At 39.4% G+C, this 20,842-nt stretch overlaps 1 protein-coding gene across 1 annotated transcript in view; it reads right to left on the bottom strand.

Annotated features, from left to right (window-relative positions):
- Nucleotides 1-5,603: 5,603 nt before the first annotated feature.
- Nucleotides 5,604-20,842, bottom strand: part of LRRC8C (leucine rich repeat containing 8 VRAC subunit C) — a 93,372-nt gene continuing 78,133 nt past the window's right edge. Inside the window, exon 3 of the mRNA XM_022553298.3 lies at nt 5,604-16,165. Coding sequence (XP_022409006.1) covers nt 13,895-16,165 — 2,271 coding nt within the window. The 3' untranslated portion in view covers nt 5,604-13,894. The remainder of the gene's footprint in view (nt 16,166-20,842) is intronic.

Here is a 20,842-nt window from a genome sequence, read left to right on the forward strand (position 1 = left end):
CCTCTCAGGCCTCTGTGCCCACTCAAAAATCTCTTTCCCCACAGTGCTCTCAATTCTTCCTGGGCGTCACCTGCATCAGGACTCGGCTCAGGTTCACCTCCTGAAACCCTTCCTGTCATCAGGTGAATCTGACTGCATCCTCCCTGTGCCCATGTGTAGTGTGAATGGACATCTAGGTGAGCTCTTGGAACACACTGTAGCTATTGGAGACACGGCTGGCATTTCCTACTATATTATGAACTATTTAAACACAGGAATCATATTCATTTTTGAACTTTCAGCATCTAGAACAGTGTCTGGCACCTGGAATGTGCTCAGAAAATGCTGGTTGGTGGAGAAAGCGCCTGTGTTTCCAGAGAAGTACAGTTGGTCCTGTGGATACAGAGGGCTGACTGTTCTACACTATTTTATATAAGGGACTTGAGCATCCATGGATTTTGGTATCTGCACAGGAGTCCTGGAGCTGTGAAAGGAAGATCAAAATGGCACCAGTGTTGCTAAGAGAGCTCTCTAAATGGAGCTGGAAGGCCACTGAGGAAGTGTGTCTTGTACACATCTCGCCCGCATAGAATCTGAACTTTTGACCACTTATTGTCTTAAATGCAGGCACCCAGAACAACTGCCAGAAACTCACGATGCTTACCCGACCCTTACCTTAAAACAACTGGTGACAGCCTATCCCTTAAGGACAAATATTTCTTTTCTTTTGTCAGAGTACAGCCTCATGGCTTTTGCCTTTATAAGCCCCTGACTCTTTCTTTTCCCTGGAACACTCTTTTGGCTTTACCTGAATCTGTCTCCCAAAATGCAATTTTTCAGACCCCAAATAAACATTTTTCCTATTTGTAGCCTTCTGAGCTTTTTTGGTCCACAGAGCCAGTCCCCTACAGATATCTAGGGATGACTTAACTGCATTTACACGTCTGCTACACCACTCATCATGCTGCCCAATGGTAACTGCTTACCTGTGGCTCTCCTGGGATGCTTCAGCTCCTTGAGGGCAAAAGACAATGCCTTTGAGACGATGCCTAGCACATTCTAGGTGCTAAATAAGTGTTGACTTTAGGAAACTGTGCAGTATTGTAGGCTACTTTTTACATTATCCAGAGCTCAGTACATAGTCATAATAACACAAGCAAATTTCTTGAGTGCAAGCATTGAGCTAAGCACGTCTTACACATTACACAACTAATCATCACAACAGCCTTAAAGATGGGTACCCCTCCCCCGCCACCCTCCATTGTATGAGGAGGAGACTATGACTCAAGGAACTAAGTGATTTGCTCTAATATGCACATCCGGACAGTGGCAGAGATGAGATGTAAACTCTGGTTTGAATTCAGATGCTATGAGGCAGCCAGCATTTGGGCTCTAGCCCTTCCTCCCCATATCTCCAGTTACCTTTCAGCATCTGAACTTCCAAGAAAAGGGAACAAGCCTTCCTTCCCGAATTCTACCCACTTCTCACAGCCCCCACTAACTGCTCTCCATATAGCTAACCAGCCACTTGGTTGATTGCATTATTACTACATTGTCATTCCATTTTACTTTCTGGATATCAAACTTTAGGTTGTATCATAGAGACCTTGAAAATAGCTATGACTTGTGGCTGAGGGTGCAAGAATGGAATACTATGCAGCCATAAAAAGGAATGAAATAATGCCATTTGCAGCAACATGGATGGACCTAGAGATTATCATACTAAGTGATGTAAGACAGAAAGAGAAAGACAAATACCATATGATATCACTTATATGTGGAATCTAAAATATGACACAAATGAACATATTTACGAAACAGAAACAGACTCGCAGACATAGAGAACAGACTTGTGGTTGCCAAGGGGGAGGGGGAGTTGGGGAGGGATGAATTGGGAGTTTGGGATGAGCAGATGCAAATTACTATATACAGAATGGATAAACAACAAGGTCCTACTGTACAGCACAGGGAACTATATTCAATATCTTGTGATAAACCATCCTGTGATGAAAGAACATGAAAAAGAATGTATATATATTTGTATAACTGAATCACTTTGCTGTACAGCAGAAATTAACAAAACATTATAAATCAGCTATACTTCAGTAAAATAAAGAAAAAGAAGAAATTTACAACTTAGTAAGGACAGACTTGGTACCAGCATTAGGATATATAACATCTTAGTACCTCCTGAGAAGGGCCAAAATATGGATATCTTTAACATAAACAGAGGCCAGAGAGTTTACATTAACTTTCCCAAAGTCATACATCAGGTAAAGGGTAAGTGAGGATTTGAATTCACGTTGGATTCCAGGGCCTGTATTGGAAATGCAGGTCAGGCCTAGATTGTGGTAGATCTTGAAAGGAAGTCTAAGACTGTATTAAGACAGCGAGAGGGTTTTTGAACAGAGGAGCAATAAGATCAGAGCTACACTTTGGAAAACTAGTCTAGTGATGGAGAAGAGAAAGTGAGGGTGGAGGCACCAGAGGTCTGTGGGGAGACCGTTTAGGAGGCTGTTGCCACGACTAGTTATGCTTAGATGAGCTTTGCTCTCAGACACATTAAGGTGTGTCTTGAGATGACAGGACAAGTGGAAATGCCCAGAAGCTAGCTGGAGGTGAGAGGCAGAAGAGAAGTGGTAATCAGAGGCAGAGATCTGGGAGTGGCTACAGAAAGGCTGCAGACAAAGCCCTGAAAGTGAATGAGGTCACTAGTGTCTGGGCTAAGAAGGAAGGGGGCCAGAGGAGTGAGGATTAAGCTTGGAGATTTGGCATTTTCAGAGTGAAGGAGAAAGGCAGGACATTTTGAAGACAGGAGGAATAGTCAAAGAGGTGCAGCTCAGAGCAACGACTTGTAACAAACTGGCTGATAAGACAACTTAACAACAGACATGAGAACTCCTCTTATGGGATGGAAGTGTGTTGAGAAAAACTGTGATAAGCTGCCAGGGTGACAGGGGTGAGAGCGAGGATGTAGATAGCGGGAGAACGTTAAACTACCCGGTGCTGGAAGTGAGGAACTTGAGATTAGGGCTGTGGTGGAGCAGAGAAAAGACCAGAGGGCTGGGGAGAGGGAAGGATGGGTGTGGGGAGGGGTGAGGGGGAGGGGTGATAAGGAAGGTAGAGGGGATGGCCAAATCTCTTCGTAGACCGGCTGAAGGGCTGTTACAAAATTAGGGCCCTAAAGTGGCTTTCATGAATGCTCTGTATCTCTCACAACCTTCGTTAAAATCTGAAATGCACCGAAGCCTGGTGTGTGCACTGGGGGAAATAGGAAAGTGCAGATTGTCTTTCAGGTGCAGAACAGGGATCAAACAGGGGGAACAGTGAGTATGAGTGGAAGACATTCTATAGAAACAGAGGTTCTGAGCCAGTGGCCTGAATCCATAACCATACCAGAAATTTGTGAACTTTGGGGAGGACACTGGACTTCCAAAGGGCATGGAATGGGGGAATAGCCAATTTCATCTAAATCCTGAGACACTCAGACTCCAGCTGACACCTGTGGTACAACCTTATGGTGGAAGACATGCCCTTCAATAGTTATTCCTTCTGAATGAACTAAATATGCTGGTGGATTTTAGAGAGTGAACATGAGCGAGGAGAGCCCTCAGTGAACTGGTTTGGAGATTTAGTAGGATGCAGGGAGAACACAGATCTTAAGGCAGCATTACATAGACAGCTCACATCAGCTGTAGCAGGGCAGGCTGCCCAGCTGTGAGTCATTAGTTTAAATTGTCTGCTGGAGAACATCTCTGGGACTTTTCTGGTCCATTTGCTCATGAGTAATTGTTTCCTAGAAAACTTTTCCAGCCCCCAAATGTTCTTCCTGAGCTAGAAGGATAGGACCTAACAGATAAGGCTGCTGCAAGCAAGGGGTCAGAGGCTTCAGAGATCTGTTCTTGCTGCCTGTCCCGCAGTCACTGTGAGGGTTTGTCAGGAAGGGAGCTAGGGAAGGAGACAGCTTCTGTGCCTGGAAAAGAATGGAAGCTGAGGAACTTGGCTAAGGGACCACGGCAGGGCTCTGCACTTTCCCCCACAGACACTGATAAGACTTTTCCTCTTATTAATCTGTGTAAGTAACAGACCCAGGGAGTATGCCTGTTTGTGTACACAAGCATCCCTGAGCAACTGAGGAAATTTTGGCTGACACTGGGAGAAACATACGATAATCAAATAAAATTTCTGAAAGCACCTTACTTATACCCTGTCAAAAAGTTGATGATTTTTAAGATGTGATTCAATAAAATGATATGATGGCTTTCTTCCAGTTATTTCATAATAGTTATTCTACCAGGCTCTCCCAGCTTGCCCAAAGAAATTAGAAACAAAAGGAGTGAAGAAAATACTAGCTTTCTCAATTCTCTGGTTTTTTACAGTAATCACCAGATATGCTGAAAGATTGTATGAAGTTTCTGAGTGTACTTGGCCTTTATGGATTTTGTGTTTCTTAGCTAAAATTGCTCGTGAACATCAGTTATGGAGAGGTGCTGCCCAATGGTTGAAGAGGATGGTGTATATAGTGTGACAGGTTATATTTTTCACAGGTGCCTCAACACTATCTCCGGCTCCACATATGCTTCTTACAATGTGACATGGACATTGAAAGGTGGGGGTCCGTGTCACCTCTCCTCTGCCCTTGAACTGGACAAGATTTACAGCTATTTCAACCAATGGCAGAGGTGATATCATAAAGTGTGAGGCAGTGTACTTTCTGGCTGTTGGAATAGTCGCCTCGGAACCCTAAGCTATCATCTAAGATCTCTGACTACCCTGAAGCTGACATCCTGTGAGGAAGCCCAGGCCGTATGGAGAGGCCCATTTGAGGTTCCAGCCAACAGCGAGAATCAAATGCCATACATGGGAGTGAAGATGTCTCCAGAAGATTCTAGCTTCCAGTCACCGAGTCTTCCCAACTGAGGTCCCAGACATCATGGAGCAGAGGTAAGCTGCCTTTGCTGTGCCCTTTCCGAATTCCCTGTCCACAGAATCTGGGAGTATAAAAAATAATTGTTTCACCCTATTAAGTTTTGGGGTGGTTTGTTACAAGGCAATAGTAATTGGTACAGATATGAAACCAGGAGCCCTATATGGTCCCCGAGTCCTCCTGAGATAGAGATCTGGGAGTGGCTACTCTGTGGAAGAGTTAGAGCTTCTTGGAATACTATTTGAAAACCTCTGGACTAACCAAGGGCTCCAAATTCTGTGTTTCTAAGAAACCTGGAATTTAATAGCTTTATCAAGAAAAAGAATTGTCTCATTCAGTGTTATGAACTGAATTGTGTCCCCCCAAAAGATGAAGTCCTAACCCCCGGTACCTGTGAATGTGAACTTACTTGGAAATAAGGTCTTTGCAGATTATCGACTTAAGATGGCAGCATCAGGGTGAGCTCTGATCCAATATTCTGTGTCCTCATAAAAAGGAGAAGTTTGGACACAGAGACAACACACACAGGGATAACGCCATATGAAGATGAAGGTAGAGATTGGGTGATGCATCTATCAGCAAGGATTACCAAAGATTGCCAACAAACTATAGACTTATGGAACAGATTCTCCCTCACAGCCCTCAGAAGGAACCAACCCTGCTTTCACTTTGATCTAGAACTGTGAGACAATAATTTTGTTTGTTTAAGCCACCCAGTATGTGGTAGTTTGTCACGGCAGCTCTGGGAAAATAATACATTCGAGAACCAGTTTGGACAGGAATGATAGTCCTTTATAGCTCCAGGGTCCTCAGTTAATGCAAGTTAGGCTTCTTGATTCATTCAGCAATATCTTTTCGAGGTCCATCTCATAGAAGTCACAATGGGAAGCACTTTAGAAAAGTACAAAGACAAATTAAGTCTTGGTTTCCACAATCACTGGAACACCAACTCTGGAAGGAGAGATATGATAAGTCCTAAAATAACCATAGTACAAGTGATAAGTGCCCTAGATAATGAGGCATGTAGAAAGTGTTAAGAGAAATTCTAAATAAGCCTTAAAATTCTTTTAAAAAGTCTCAGTGATCTTAGTATAAGTAGAGCCAAAATTAGATTTGGATGGACAGAGTTGAAGGTAGAAGGGGCGTTTCTATGAATGTCTAACACTCAGTGGGTCCCTGGCTAATTGATTAAAGTACATAGGTAAAGTATAACTCCTTTATTGTCAGGTCTATTTAAAGCATTTATAGAGTCCTAGATACATTTTTGTATAATGATTGTTTCCTCCCTGTACACATAAGAAAAAAATGTGTATGAGTCTAAACATTTTAAGACAAACTAGAATGCAACTTCTGTCTTACAAGCATTTACTACAAGGTTTTAGAGCCAACTTTCAGGCATTTTTGATGCAAGTTCTTTTTTTTCTTTTTTCTTTTTTAGTTTTTATTGGAGTGTAGTTGATTTACAATGTTGTGTTAGTTTCAAGTGTACAGCAAAGTGACTCAGTTATACATATACATATATCCACTCTTTTTTTAAGATTCTTTTCCCATATCGGTCATTACAGAGTACTGAGTTGAGTTCCCTGTGCTGTACAGTAGGTTCTTATTAGTTATCTATTTTATATATAACAGTGTGTATATGTCAATCCCAATCTCCCAATTTATCCCTTCCTCCATCTATCCCCTGATGCAAGTTCTTGATCAGATTTATAATTAAAGCTCTCAATAGTCACTAGTAGTTTCTTTTTAAAAAATCATTTTTATTTGTTTTATTATATAAGTTTCTGAGTTAGAAAAAGTTATTTGAAAATAATGGTCTAGTTAGTTTTCCATACTTGAGATTTGATTGTTTTCACATTGTTGGTAGAACTGAAGGGCAACAAATCAGCCTGAAGTTTAGAAAGTGCACTGAGCATCCTTTATCAGGAGGTTCCCCGTTGACTCACACCTCTACTCCCCATACTACCCCACAACAAACAAAAACCTTATGTAATATACATCAGGTATTTAATCCCTCTGACATTTTTCATATTTCCCATTTGAAACCAATTCAGTTTCTTTAAGAGTTTATCTGGACTTAAAATATTTATGTAGCTAAATGTTTTGACTGAGTAGTTTTGACCGAAGCTGAATCTCTAGTTTTCAATTTCACAAGCAGAAACTCATTTTAAACACTTCCTCACTTCTCGTAATAACCTAGAATGGAAAATAATCTTAAAATTTTATATATATATATATATATATATGAAGTACTTTCCTGTACACATGAAGCTAACACTACAACGTAAATCAACTATACTTCAATTAAAAAAAAAGCAAAGGGGAAAAATACTAAAGTTAGGGCAGTCAACATCCTGTCTTTGTTTCTGGATGCATAAAACAATTAAACCTGTTAGCATGCTGATACTGTGAAGGCTTAGAATGTGACTCCCAAGAAAATATGCAAGTTGCATCACCAGAGGCTAGAACCTGGGGAGAATTAAGAAAAAACCCTGAATAAATAATAAGTCCTGAATAAAGTCTTCCTTACCATTCTAACAAGTATCAGTATCAGATTAATTTTTTCTTTAACACCACTTAGAGGTCATTAGTGTACATGGCCTCAGGTTTTCGTTGAGATTGGTTACATCATAAAGTATTTTTCATAAAGCAATTTAAATCATTAAGAAAGATAATTTATACATACAACTCAATGGGCATAAATGGAACACATCAACTATTTCATAAACTTGTGGACATTTATTTCTCAAACTTACAATGATTGTAGCTTCACATTTTTCATTGAGATCTTCCCGGACTGGGGCACGAACACGTGTCCCCTGCAACAGCAGGCGGACTCTCAACCACTGCGCCACCAGGGAAGCCCCTAGAGTATGATTTTAACAAAATTATTCCACATAATCTATGTGAAATTAAAACGGAATCCCAAGAACCTTGTAATTCAGATTGAAGAAATGCAATTTTTTCCTATACCAAAATCTCTGCTGAATAGTTGATTTTTTTTTTCTTAGAAGAACTATGGAGGAGATATAAAATGCAAAACTTGCATGTTGCCTCTTTGTGTCACTTTCCCCAAGATCTGTATTACATGAAACTAATAAGAATGGAACTAAATACTTTTTTAATGGTGCTGTCTAAATGTAACCTGAGTTGAAATAAAATTAATTCCACAACAAGGACCTACTGTATAGCACAGGGAATTATATTCAATATCTTGTAATAACCTATAACATAAAAGAATCTGAAAAAGAATATATCTGTATATATTTATATCTGTATATCTTAATCACCTTGCTATATACCTGAAACTATCACAGCACTGTATATTAACTATTCTTCAATTAAAAAAATTAATTCCTTAAGTGTTTAAAAAAATAAAGTCCATCTTCTAATTGTTCCCAAACTTTACAAAAGAAGAATCCCTGAATCAAAATAATCAGAATGGTCATTTCCGTTCAGATGTTTGGTAATAAAATCTTTGCCTAATGTTGTGTTTTTTATGCAAAATCTCCAAACTCTGAAAATACTTCATCACTTATGGTATGCCTGATCACATAAATGTTTACTTGTACCTTGCTTTGTTCAAAAATGTTTAAATATGAAATCTAAAGTATAGCCTGTATTCAAAGATTTACACACAAAAATAATGTAGCTTATGAAGAGCTTTTCACTTTTTCCTACTTGGATATTTAGGATGACATTCAAATGTACATTCAGAAATACGCAGGCCTTATGCTATGGCTATTTAAGTATCCCACTGAGTCTAAAATTGGCTTTAGTGACTACTCTCTTCATATACGTCTCCATCCAAATCAAAGTGCTTATCTTATATCTTGCTAGGCAACAATAATGAATAACTGAATCAATCTAGTTAATTTCAGTGTTTATCTCAATATTCTGTACAAATGAAAGGACTGGAAGATGGGGCAGTGGAAGGTGGCAGTGGACAAGAGACTTTTTCTTATGTGCATATTACACTGAAATCACCAGATGTCTCTAATCTGCTGCCCATCTCAGTTCTTGTCTCCATAGTTTCTCCAGAGCTCTCACATACTCCTTCCTAAGTTTCTGATACACACATTCGCAAGGCTTCTCTCACCACACTCACAATCTTTCCTCATCTCAACAGTTCTTCTCCAAAGGATTATCAGTAAAATAACCGAGTCATAAATAACTATAGAAAAATACGTAAAGTGACAATTTAGCTTCGAAATTTACCCGTCACAATTTTCTTATGCATAAGTGGTACATAAAGTTTTCTTATAAAGGGCTTCCCTAAGCCTGGGGTGTATGTGTTTAACTAGGGGAGGCCTTCTGGTTGTACAGAACCATTCTGATTTCTTTAATGACAATCATTACCATAAAAGTATTTACTGAAAGCTGGGCTGGACAGCCATTGTAAAATCTGATCTGGCAAATGCACAGAAACTGCACTCCAGATTACACAGTAAGGCACTAATTACCCAAATGAAACTCCAGGGGCACCTTGGGGAGATGCAGTACAGAGAATTAAGGAAGGAAATAATTAGTCACAATTGCAGAAACTGGCTAAATACAAAGTGAAAGAATGCATGCAGCCTATTTCCTGCAGAGTACAGGAAGCCTTAATAACAGAATATGCAAAAATACAAGAGAAATCCAAAAGAGAAACATGATTTCTACAAATGAATAAGAAAGGGACCAATCTCAATTTTAAATTACAAAAATGACTTTATTTTCTGTTCCTATGTACTACATAGCCAAATAACCTTAAGACATTGTATCATGAGTTTACACTATGACAAATCAACTTTCAAGCATTTTCTTGACAGTCTTAGAGGTTTTGCCAGCATTTGACACAATCTGAACACATAAAGCGAGAGAAAACAAGCAGCAGAAGGAAAACTAAGTGACCACGTAAGGCATTGAGTTTCAACCCTAGTAAAAATATTCATTAAATAGGCAGAATCGTATGGGAGAGGGAATGGTATTCAGCAGAAAGCAAATTTATTCCACATCCGAAACCACGCATAGGGACTGTTATTTAACATGGCCAAGAAATTAAGTTGTTCGAAGTTATATACCCCTTTTTAAGGTCTTCTAAATAAAAAAAATTCCTTGGGGTGGGAGGAGACCCTCTTCCCTCACCCCAAAAGGAATTCAAGGATGTTACCTTTATCAGTGAAAGGCTCTGGGAAGATGGAGTAAGAGTGGACAGCTAGTTTGGAAGGATGGTATGCAATTGTATTAGAAGCATGTCACTGAGGCCTAAATCTGAAAAATCAATGGCACGTCTGGTCGAGACTGTCCAGGCTTTCTTACAATGTATCTGAATAGACAAGAAAAAAAGTGAGAAAATCTTACCGACCCTTGAGGCATTCCCCTCACTAATAACTGTGCTGTTTTGCTATGGAACCCTATGTACCCTGAGTTCTTGAGATCCTACCAAAAATGTGAATTGCTTGAATGGCATTATCACATTCAGGATTTATAGGAGAATGTAAATTGAATCTTAATTTAGTCTCTAAACACAAATGGAAATTGTTTTGAGGTTTATCTTATCTATTCACTATTACATATTGCTGACAGTTTTCATAAAGATGGATCGTGAGTGTTCACTGTTTTAGTAAATATATCATTACTACTGATCAGGTGTTTGGTATGAAATTAGATTAGAGAGTAAAGTACTCCTTAAAAATTGGACTTTTCTTAGAATTAGGAACATAAACAACAGCAAAACCCTTGGGGGAAATGATAACAAGAGATGTAAAGATTTTTTCTTCTCTTTCTTATAACAGAAATCATAAGATAGCATATTGCAGAAATGTAGACTTTCCTCATCCCAAGTAACCCAAGGAAGATTCCAGGTTGCTTAAGCCCCTCTCTATAAAGATGGCTTCAGAGGCAGATAAAGAGGCACCTCTAAATGACCAAAGTATTCACAGCAGGCTTATGTCCCAAGCCTTTCTGAAAAAGCAGTGCCTGCACACAGGATGCCATGGAAATTGTTAGAACTCATTACAATAGCTACATTGGAAACCTAAGGCAGAGAAAGGTGGGTGAATGAACAATCAGAAAATTTACCAGTGTAAATAACAGGTTTCACCGTATCAAGAACATTTATATTAAAAGTGTTGTATTAAAAACAAAACAAAGTGAAAACCCAACATATAACTAGTTTTCTGAGATGTGGTCTTCTTAGGTGAGTTCCACTGGGATATACTTAGATGCTCTGTTTCAACCAGGCCATCTCCAGACAACTGTCTGTTCTACACTTAACCATTAAAACTGACCAAAAAGCATACTCACTATGGGTGTCCAATAGCCATAGGATTTAAGAGTACATATGATGCTTTTATATTTACATAAGCTGTTTCTCATGAGTCTTATAGAAGTTGGAGAAATAGAGCTAGTTGTTCCTTTTTAGCAAGAGCACTTGTAAAAATACGAAAAGGATTGGGTTAATACCCCTTTTAACACTGAGTTGATTCATTAAAGAACTTTAGAAAAGTCAGCAGTTCATTTACCTGAGTTTCCCAGTTAAAGGCTAAAGAGTAATTTAATGCTTTTCACTTAAGAATGTGAACAAAAATATACAATATTAAAAAGGGTCAGGGTCAGAAAATTTAGACTCAAGATGAAGTTTGAACATTTTGAATTTTTATAAAATCTAACAGAAACATCTATGAATTTTCCTTCCTAGTTAAACCATAAAGTCATAGAACTATACTGATTTACTGGATGTTATTTAGAACTTAGGTTAGGGGTCAGCCTGTGAAATCATTAAGAAAGCGAATCAAATTCTTTTGGCATTTTGAGCAAATTGTCACAAAGACTAATTATTAGTTACTTCAGTTATGAACACATATGAGATTATGAGTTAACACCAGATAAAGATTTCAGCATAAATATGATTTTTAACCTGAATAGGTCCCTTTTAAGGGTGATACAGAAAACAACTATAAATTTTATCCCGAAAAATAGTGCACCTAGTGTTTTACCAGTAGTTATCAAAGCTCACCTTGCAACAGGGTCATGCTCAGCCATGGACAACCTTCCAGGTTTGTTTGTTTGTTTAAAACAGGTAGCGCTATGTTTCTAAATATAACACATTGTTCATAATCAGGATCCTAACAACATTCTAGAATTGAATATTTTATCCTACAAGAAATATAACCATGTTACTATTTTAAACATTTTGTTTCAATTCCAGGGCAAAATAAACCAGCTATACAAAATCACCATTGTAACACTTAAACACAGAGCAGAGACAGCAAAGCATTTTGGTCTACATGATTCAATTATTAAATAAATGAAAAGCATCTCTTCCCCAAATCCTTTACCCCACGAAGTATCATAACAATTAAAACACAGTTGAGGTACATATATCTGCTGAGTAGTTCCCATAGCTGTGTTCCATGTATGACTCAAAGTAGCATTAAACAAAGTCACCAGGATCAAGGGGTAGATTTTAAAAGCAGCATCTTGAAACCCCAAACCATCTTTCTATTTTTCTTCATTAAGTCACAAAACTTCCTTAGGTCAGACTAGGGTTCCGAAAACAGTGTGAATTTGGAGCATAAAACAAAATTCCCATGATAGGTAGCACTGGTCCTGGATTGAGGGCACAAATAGTGCTTTCATTTTCCTGTTCTATACAGCTTAATAGTCAGTGAAAACTTGTGCCCAAGACCCATGCTATGTTGGATGTTTAAGTACAGAGATAAATAAAACTTGGCTAACCACCAGGCAAAAATTATTTCTATCTACTTAGCAATTTATTCACACTTAAAAAAGAAAAAAAAAAAGGAACAGAACCATTTTAGATGAGATACTTTTTTTTAAGCCAAAGAGAGCAGACTTTCTGTGCTTGCATCACTAACATTTGCAGCAAGGACAGGCTTGAGGGAGATAGATTTATATACGTACATATACGTGGATTATTTCGTGTAACAGGCAGAATTTGAATAGAGATCCCCACTTCCACACTACCCAGAGGAACCAGTGTGCCTGCCTGGAGTGCATCAGCTCTTTAGCAGAGTGCTTTAGTAGCACATTTTTTTTTTCTTCCATCGGATGTATTCTCATATCAAGATATCAAAGATGATTAAGTTACTAAAAAACAGGCTTCTGATTCTGATTTTTAAATTTAATTACCTATTTTAATTAAAATAAATTACAATTTCTAAGGTTGTTCACCAGTACTACATACAATATTGATATTAAATGGGAGGAACCTCTGTATTTCCTTTTCAATGATATTTTTTAAATGTTGGTAAAAATGTAAATCAGTTAAATTATAAATGACCAATTCAAGCAAGCTGACCACGGGAGATTATTGTCTTTACTCACTTACAAAATCCTTGCCTAAGTATAAATAACTGTCAGATATGTGAAAGAATAGAATTTAGGGCTCTGTTGGAGGCAAGGGGAAATTTCGAAAATAATAGTCTATGACAATGCCCTTATGTGAGTTTACACTCCAGAGAAGTGTTTTCTATAGAATGAAATAATTGGCCAATGGAGAAGGCAGCTGGAATTAAAATAACTAGCACAGATTCCTTGGTACACATACAATGAAAACAAAAGTAAGGACCCTGTACAGGTGTAAACAAGCTAAAAATGACCTTGGCAAAATATCTTCATGGATTTAAAAAACACCAAAAGCATGCAACTTAAAGTTCCCTTCCCTTCACAAGAATGAACTGAAAAACCAAAACAAACAAAACAACCAAAACAAAAAAACAGACGGAACCATCTGTTTCTGTCAGTAGAAAACAGTAATAGATACATTAGGTTCCAGGACAAATAAAACTTTAAAATATTAATATTGAAAAAATACAATTAACTTTTTATTAAAAATACATACTCCTTACTCAGTCTTTGTGTACATTTTGTTTTGTGTGAAAAAGAAAAAAATAATAAAATAGGAAAGGCATTAAGACTACCTAATTATTTATACTGTATTTGGTAGAAGCATGTTTCAGTCAAACTTTAAACAAAAATAAGTTATTCTGTTTTCATTTGCTCCCGGACATCAGAAGGCAGGGTTTCAAACAGAGCATCTTCTACAACTAAACCAGCTCGCTTCAGAGCCCGACAGTCGCCCAGTTCGGGAGGGAGAATTTCAAAGTGATTGCCTTTGACATCTAAATAGGAGAGAAATAGTAAATTTCCAATTTTTGGTGAAAGTACTGATAGGCTGTTTTTCCCAATCTTCAGAGTTTTCAGTTTCTTACAGAAATAGAGTTCATCTGGAAGGCTCTCCACTTTGTTACAAGTGATGGAAAAATACTGTAAACTTTGTAGGACTCCGATCTCAGGCGGGATAAATCTAATGTCATTGTAGGACAAGTCCAGGTATCGGATCTTGTTGCATAGGAAGAGGTGGGAAGGCAGCACCTCTATTTTATTGTGACTAAAGAAGAGGCGCTCCAGGCTGGTGAGTTTCTTTATATGCTCTGGGATGTAGGTGATGCTGTTATACCACAGTTTTAGCACTGTCAACTTTCTCAAGTGCTGGAAGCTAACGATCTCTTCTATAGATTTCAGATTATTTTCCTTGAGGTCCAATTCCTGGAGGCTAAGCAGGCTGAACACGGCATGAGGAATGCGCTCCAGGTCACAGTGGACCAGCTCCAGCTCTGTCAGATTGGTCATCTTCTTCAGATTGTTAAGCATCACCAGCTTGGTGCCATCGTTGTGTATGCACATCTTCTGGAGATGGCTGGAAACATCAACCACTGCCTGTGGGATTTTGGAAACATTGCTTTTGATAGAGAGAATTTTAAGGCTTTTGAGATCCCGCAGAGACTCAAGGGTGATATTTTTGGAAATATCGTGACTTAGAGAGCCAACCAGGTAGAGCTCCTCCAGGTTCCGGAGGCCATACATCCAGGGGGGCAGCTCCCTCATATCATCAAACTTGACACTCAAGACCTTGAGGTTCTCCTTCAGGAAGGAGAGCGCCGCGCTGTGGATTTTGACCGAGCACTGGTGCAGAGAGAGCTCCTGGAGATTGTCTAGCTGTGCAATGGTGGCTGGTACCATGACATTCTTAATGATTTCAAGTTTTAGAGACTGCAACTCCGTGATTTCAAAAACAGTGTCTGGAAGCCCAGAGAGCATGATGAGAGGCAATTCCAGGCGGTTATGGGCATTCGTCTGCAGCTTCTGCCTCAGTTTATCCGGAGTCCACTCGTTGTTTAAGTTCAGCTGCTTTAATTTGTTTTCACTCACTTCAGATAGGAACACTGCAAATCTCTTGGAATACAGAGGGTCGTACTGATCTATCATATGAAGCATAAAAGCAAAGTCATTTTTCACGTCTGGAATATCATCAATTCCAGTTTCCTGCCGGACGTACTCAAAAGAGTACTCCCTCAGAGAACGGTAGAACAGCCAGTATAAGGTATAAAGGCACGTCAATCCGTAGATACTTACAAAGCACAAGTAGCAAAAGGAGAGTTTCGAGAACAAGTGTGCCATGGTGTGATTGCAGGAAAAGTTCTTATATCCAGTCATGTCCTGAATGTCAACATTGCAGTCCACTGTAAACTGGACTTTGGAAACCAGGGCGCTATTATATGCAATGATGATGAGGAATTTTATAACCTTAAGTACAGTCTGACGAACATACATAGCGTATAATATATCACCTTCTTCTACGTGCAGCCTGAACTTCTTCACCTTCTCAAATAAAGCCTTCGCTTGCTCACCCTCCTTCTTATCTAGAGCCCCTGCAGTGGATTTGTCAACCACAAACTTCTCAGGAATTGACTTTAAAGACTGAGAGTTGACCAGGCCGCCTTCCGGACCAGACGGGGTGGCGTTGGACCTGCTCACGTTCTTCCTGTTGTCCTTTTCTTCTGAGTCCTCCCCAGACACTTCAGATAAAGCCCGTGTGGTCCAGGGAGAGTCAAAACACTTCCCCAGGATTGAGATGAAATGTTCTATTTTGGAGCTGGAACCAGGGAATTTGAACCAAAAGTTGCTACAGAGCATGAAGACCAGGGTATGGATGAGGACGAGGTAAGGGAAATACTTGGCGTACCAGTGGAGGGCTCGCTCATAGCACATCTGGTTAATGAAGCTGTACTGCTGAAGGTCCAAATCTGTCTTCAGTCCTTTCATTTCCACAGTGACTGGGTTAGTGGGAGACGGTTTCGGTGGAGGCAGTGGGGTGGTACTGGCCACTGCTTGAGAGACATTCGAAACGGAAGACTGGTTCTGAGAAGCCTGCACTCTTTTTGGAAGGCAGATTATCTTGTCTTGCATGACCTGAAACAAAGAAATAATATTTTCAAATTATATTACTCAAAGAGCTTTCATAATGTCATTAGGGCGAAGAAAGCAGCAATACCATCCAATAAATGTCCATTTCCTTTGCCTGGAGAATACAATGTTCAATTCCAGCACCGAGATTTTTATCCTTAGCCCACATGTTGGAAAAATGAATTGTATCGATATACCTTTGTTCACCATGTCTAACTCAGGACACAAAACGCAGCAGTTTTTTAGGACACAGAACGATTCACAACAAAATAAATAGTTAAAGAACATTCACGTATTTAAAAACATTTGCATTTCTTCTCTCACTGAAGCCTGGGAGAATCAGTCATTGGTCTGGGAAATACATCCTCTTATCAGACTCAGTCTTGAATTGGATGGGTCCCAAGATTGATATTAGTTTCTGTATGAGAAGCATTAAAAGGAGGAAATACGGGAGAAATTCCCATCTTTATTGTTTCCTCTTTTCTTTCTATCCATATCTTAGACATGCATAGATGAACGTGAATGGCTTTAATAAAATGGGAATTTACCAAGCTTTTGTAAAAACTATTTCTTCAGAGAGAGATGAAAAAATACAGAAATGTTCGATAGTAAAATAGTTATGTCTAAACTTGCTGCTTTTCACACAAAATATTACATCAACTTCTATCCCTCTACCAATGCTTCAGCTTGTTGAAAAGAATATTAAGCCTTAAGAATGTCCAGCAGTCTCATAAGATTGCAGTTTGGGTAAGAGAGAACACATTCTTTCTGAAGATGAGGTAGGATGAGGCAAAATACTCCTTGAATCAACCTGGAGGAATCATCCCCAGGAAGAAGTACACGTAAGTGGAATCATCTGGACAATAAGCAAACAGTTCAGAGAAAGAATAATAACCAAGAAATTGATGGTAATAACATGGAATTAATAATGCAGGGAAGTCTATTTGTACCTTATTAGGTCAAATGGCTGAAACTCCATAGTGTATAACGATTTTGCAACAGCACAGCTCTTTATGTTGATTCTAGAAGTAGAAACTGACTCTATTACAAAGTAGACTGCTATGGCATGAGAATATGACCATAACCTGGTGACATGGGAGATACAGCCCCATAGAGAGAAGTATTTACGAGGTTTGACAATGCAGTGGAGCACCCAACACTTAGTTGAGTGTCTGATACATAGGAGACCATCAGTATTTGCTGAGAAAGTGAATGAATCTAGAACTGACACTAGTCCTTCCAATTCAGAGTTGCATAGGTCTGGGTGTAGACCACACGTCTCCTAGGGATGAAGATAAGGATGGTGATTATAGTGAGGACAGCAACAAACTTTCTGTTGTATTTAATATGCAGTCCTGTTCCAATAATGTCATGGGTATTAATTATTTTGTCACCTTCACCTGATAAGGCAGGCACTCCTTTTATCCCAATTTCACAGATGAGGAGACCAAGCCACAGAAAGGTTAAGTAACTTGCTTAATGTTATCAAGCCCAGGCCACCTGGACCCAGAGCCCACATTCTTATTTTATTTTATTGAATTTCTAGGATTAAACCAAAAAGATCTCAATTTGACTTTATCCTAAGTAACAAATTACCTTCTATAAATTATACATATTTTAGGGAAAAGCTTATCTCTCCCCATATCCTATGCAGATAACAATGAAAGAATGAGGTTAGGGGAAGAGAAGAAGTTTCATTTATAAAGATTTATAAAGGCTCCAGCCTAAAAGATATAGCAGGGGGCTACTACTTACTATGTAAATCAAAAGAAGGCAGGGAAGAAAAACAAATGTAATTGCATTCAGAGGGTTCAGTGGCTACAGAGGTGTGAGAATGTTTGAGAATGCCTTCAAACATTTTAATCACTTACCTGATGTTAAACATGCCCACGTTTGTGGGCATATATATGTCTACTTATAATTATACCAATAAAGTATTGCCAATCCATATGTCAAATATTAGAAAACTTAATTATTTTTCCTTTAAGTTTAAAATAAACATAAAGCTTTCATTTTAATCTCATCTCAATGGGGCATCCTTTATATTTCTTGGAGGTCAAGCACTCTACCTTGGAAACCTCTGGAACAGAAAATAGTAAGAGAAAGTCTTGACAGATGCCAGATTATCCTGAAGAAATATCAAAGAGAAAAAGTAAGAAAGTCAGTGTTTGGGGCCATATTCTAGATGTTTTCTCATTCGTGGTCTCATTTAATGCCCCCAGTAATCTGTGAGGCAGGCATAAGGTAGGGGCTAGAGACCAGCATGGAAAGAAATGCTTCCCCAGCACCTTCTCCAAGAGTGACACCTTTGAGCTGGTATGTTAATATGACATTGTTAATGGTGTGATGAAAACAGAGACAAGCTAGAAGGTAAAAAGGCAGGCACCTTCTGGAGGTGCTAAGTCCCTGCCAAGCAACCAGGTGGCCCCATTACTGCCCCCTGCCCAGCCCTTCTCCAGGCTTGCTCCTCATGGGGGAAGACGATAAACCTCTGGAGCTTGGCTGCTACAGAGGGTTTCAGGTTATGTCCTGCACCAGGGTGCCCAGCTGACGGGCAAGTGTGGGCTGAAATCCTGCTTCTGCCCCCCTCGGTCAGCTGTTCACCCTCATGGGATGCCTTTTTATATTCTGCACAAAGGTACCTGACTGGCTCGCATCTGCCATGCTAGAGAGGTAGGTCATTTTCTCCCCATTCTACAGAAGAACCCAACTAAAGTTCAGAGAAGTTCAATCACTTGCCCACGTTCACGTAGCTAGGAAACAGCAGAGCAGACTAGTATATTTCCACCATTCCAGATAGTCTCCGCATTCCTCCGAGTTTCTGCTACGATGGCTTTAAGAGAACAGCCCAACGTAGGAGGGGAACACGTAGACAATCTCCAGAAGTTCCTCTCCGCCTTCTGATGTCATATTTCTTTCAATCTTCACAAAGATCTAATTTTTAAAATGTGCCTATTTAAATCCCAGGAAGGTAAAGACAGTGCTCTATTTTCCAGAAGCTGTTAACTACTCAGAAACGAGCACAGAGTAGAAAAAGATGCTGGAATTTAGACACCACGAACAATTGCTGCTCATGCTGCCAAGAGAACACATCCTAAGAAGACTCCAGCAGAGACACATATCATAGTTGAAGTCCCAAAGAATGTGATGGCAGGTTGTCTATCCAGGACTACGAAAAGGAAGAGGGCAGGCGATGGAGTCCAACAGTAAAGAGTGTGAGGACTTAAACAGTGAAATAGCCACAGGAGAGAGGAAGGAAGTTATCTTCCATGGTTAATGGAAACTTTGCAACACTGAGAAGAATTGGGAGAAGGATCAATATTTTCAAAGGTAGAGTAAAAAAGAGAAAGAAGACAGAAAAAAATAAGGCAGATAGGTTTCTTTTAAAAAAAGAAAAGGGTAAAGGGTGTTTCTGGGGGATATCTGTAAATAGCAGCTTGTAAGAACTTGAAAGTTTCTGTTTCACCTTTTCTGCTCTTTTGAGAAGCTTGTCTAATTAAACCTATACCTCACTTCTTTTTGCCTTTACCCAGAAATTTAAAGATTAAAGTACAAAACAAGCCTTAAGGAAAGGCTGCAAAACAAATTGCAAAGGCATAATGGTAGGGTTCCAGGCTGCCGGTGCAGGGCTAAGGGAGAATGCTTGGGGTAAGACCAGGGAGAAAGCCACCGCCCACATCCCATCCTACAAACCATCGAGGCTCAGACCATCACCACCAGCTCATACACACACATGTCATTATGACGAGGAATCCCATCCTTTTCTTCTAGGGACAGCCCTCAGACTGCCTTTGGACGAAAAAGCATTGAGACTAGAGATACACAGAGTCTTTATATAGGGGGAGGGCGAGAAAGAGGGGAAAGAAATGAGGGTAGGGGGAAGAGAAAAAAATTTAAAAAGCAAGATGAACAAGAGAATCTGATCCACAATATAGCAAGGTGAGAACGTTACTCTCCTAAAAGCAGATACGAGAATAATTCTTTAAAAAAAAATTTTTTTTTTTGATGTGGACCATTTTTAAAGTCTTTATTGAATTTGTTACAATATTGCTTCTGTTTTATGTTTTGGTTTTTTGGCCACTGAGGCATGTGGGATCTTAGCTCCCCAACCAGGTATCAAACCCACAGCCCCTGCACTGGAAGGTGAAGTCTTAACCACTGGACCACCAGGGAAGTCCTCCATGAGAATAATTCTTGAACGAAATCATCTACTTTAAAGAAAATATCTCAGTTTGGGAATGAGGAAGATAGGGATATAGAAGGAGGTGAGTCACTGAGGGCAAAGGTCAGGTGAAGCCAGGCAACAAAGATGCTAACTGCCCCCCGCCCCCACCCCGCGCTGTATTGGGATGAACAGGCTTGGAGGTAGGAGGAGTGAGTCAGCAGAGCAGAGAGGGGCTAGAATCGAAGGAAATAGCTCAAGCAACATGGTAGGAGGCTGGGGTGTACACTCATTATTTCTATTTTGAGATGTAAATACCTTTCACTCTTCCCTAAACCTTTGGTAAAATCTGCTAAGTGCACACATACACCCCTATTATGAATGAATTTTGTGGGAATCACAGCAAAAAAAGGACTAAATTTCATGCTTGGATCAAAACTGAACAGACAAGGAGAGTTTGCCTGGGATGCTAAAAATCTATAAACTGTTTCCATGAAAGCAGGAACTGGGACCATGAGAAC

The sequence above is a fragment of the Delphinapterus leucas genome, chromosome 1 (assembly GCF_059928025.1).
Source record: "Delphinapterus leucas isolate spDelLeu-1000000601 "Yukka" chromosome 1, BTC_Dleu_Yukka2, whole genome shotgun sequence".
NCBI classification, from domain to species: domain Eukaryota; kingdom Metazoa; phylum Chordata; class Mammalia; order Artiodactyla; family Monodontidae; genus Delphinapterus; species Delphinapterus leucas.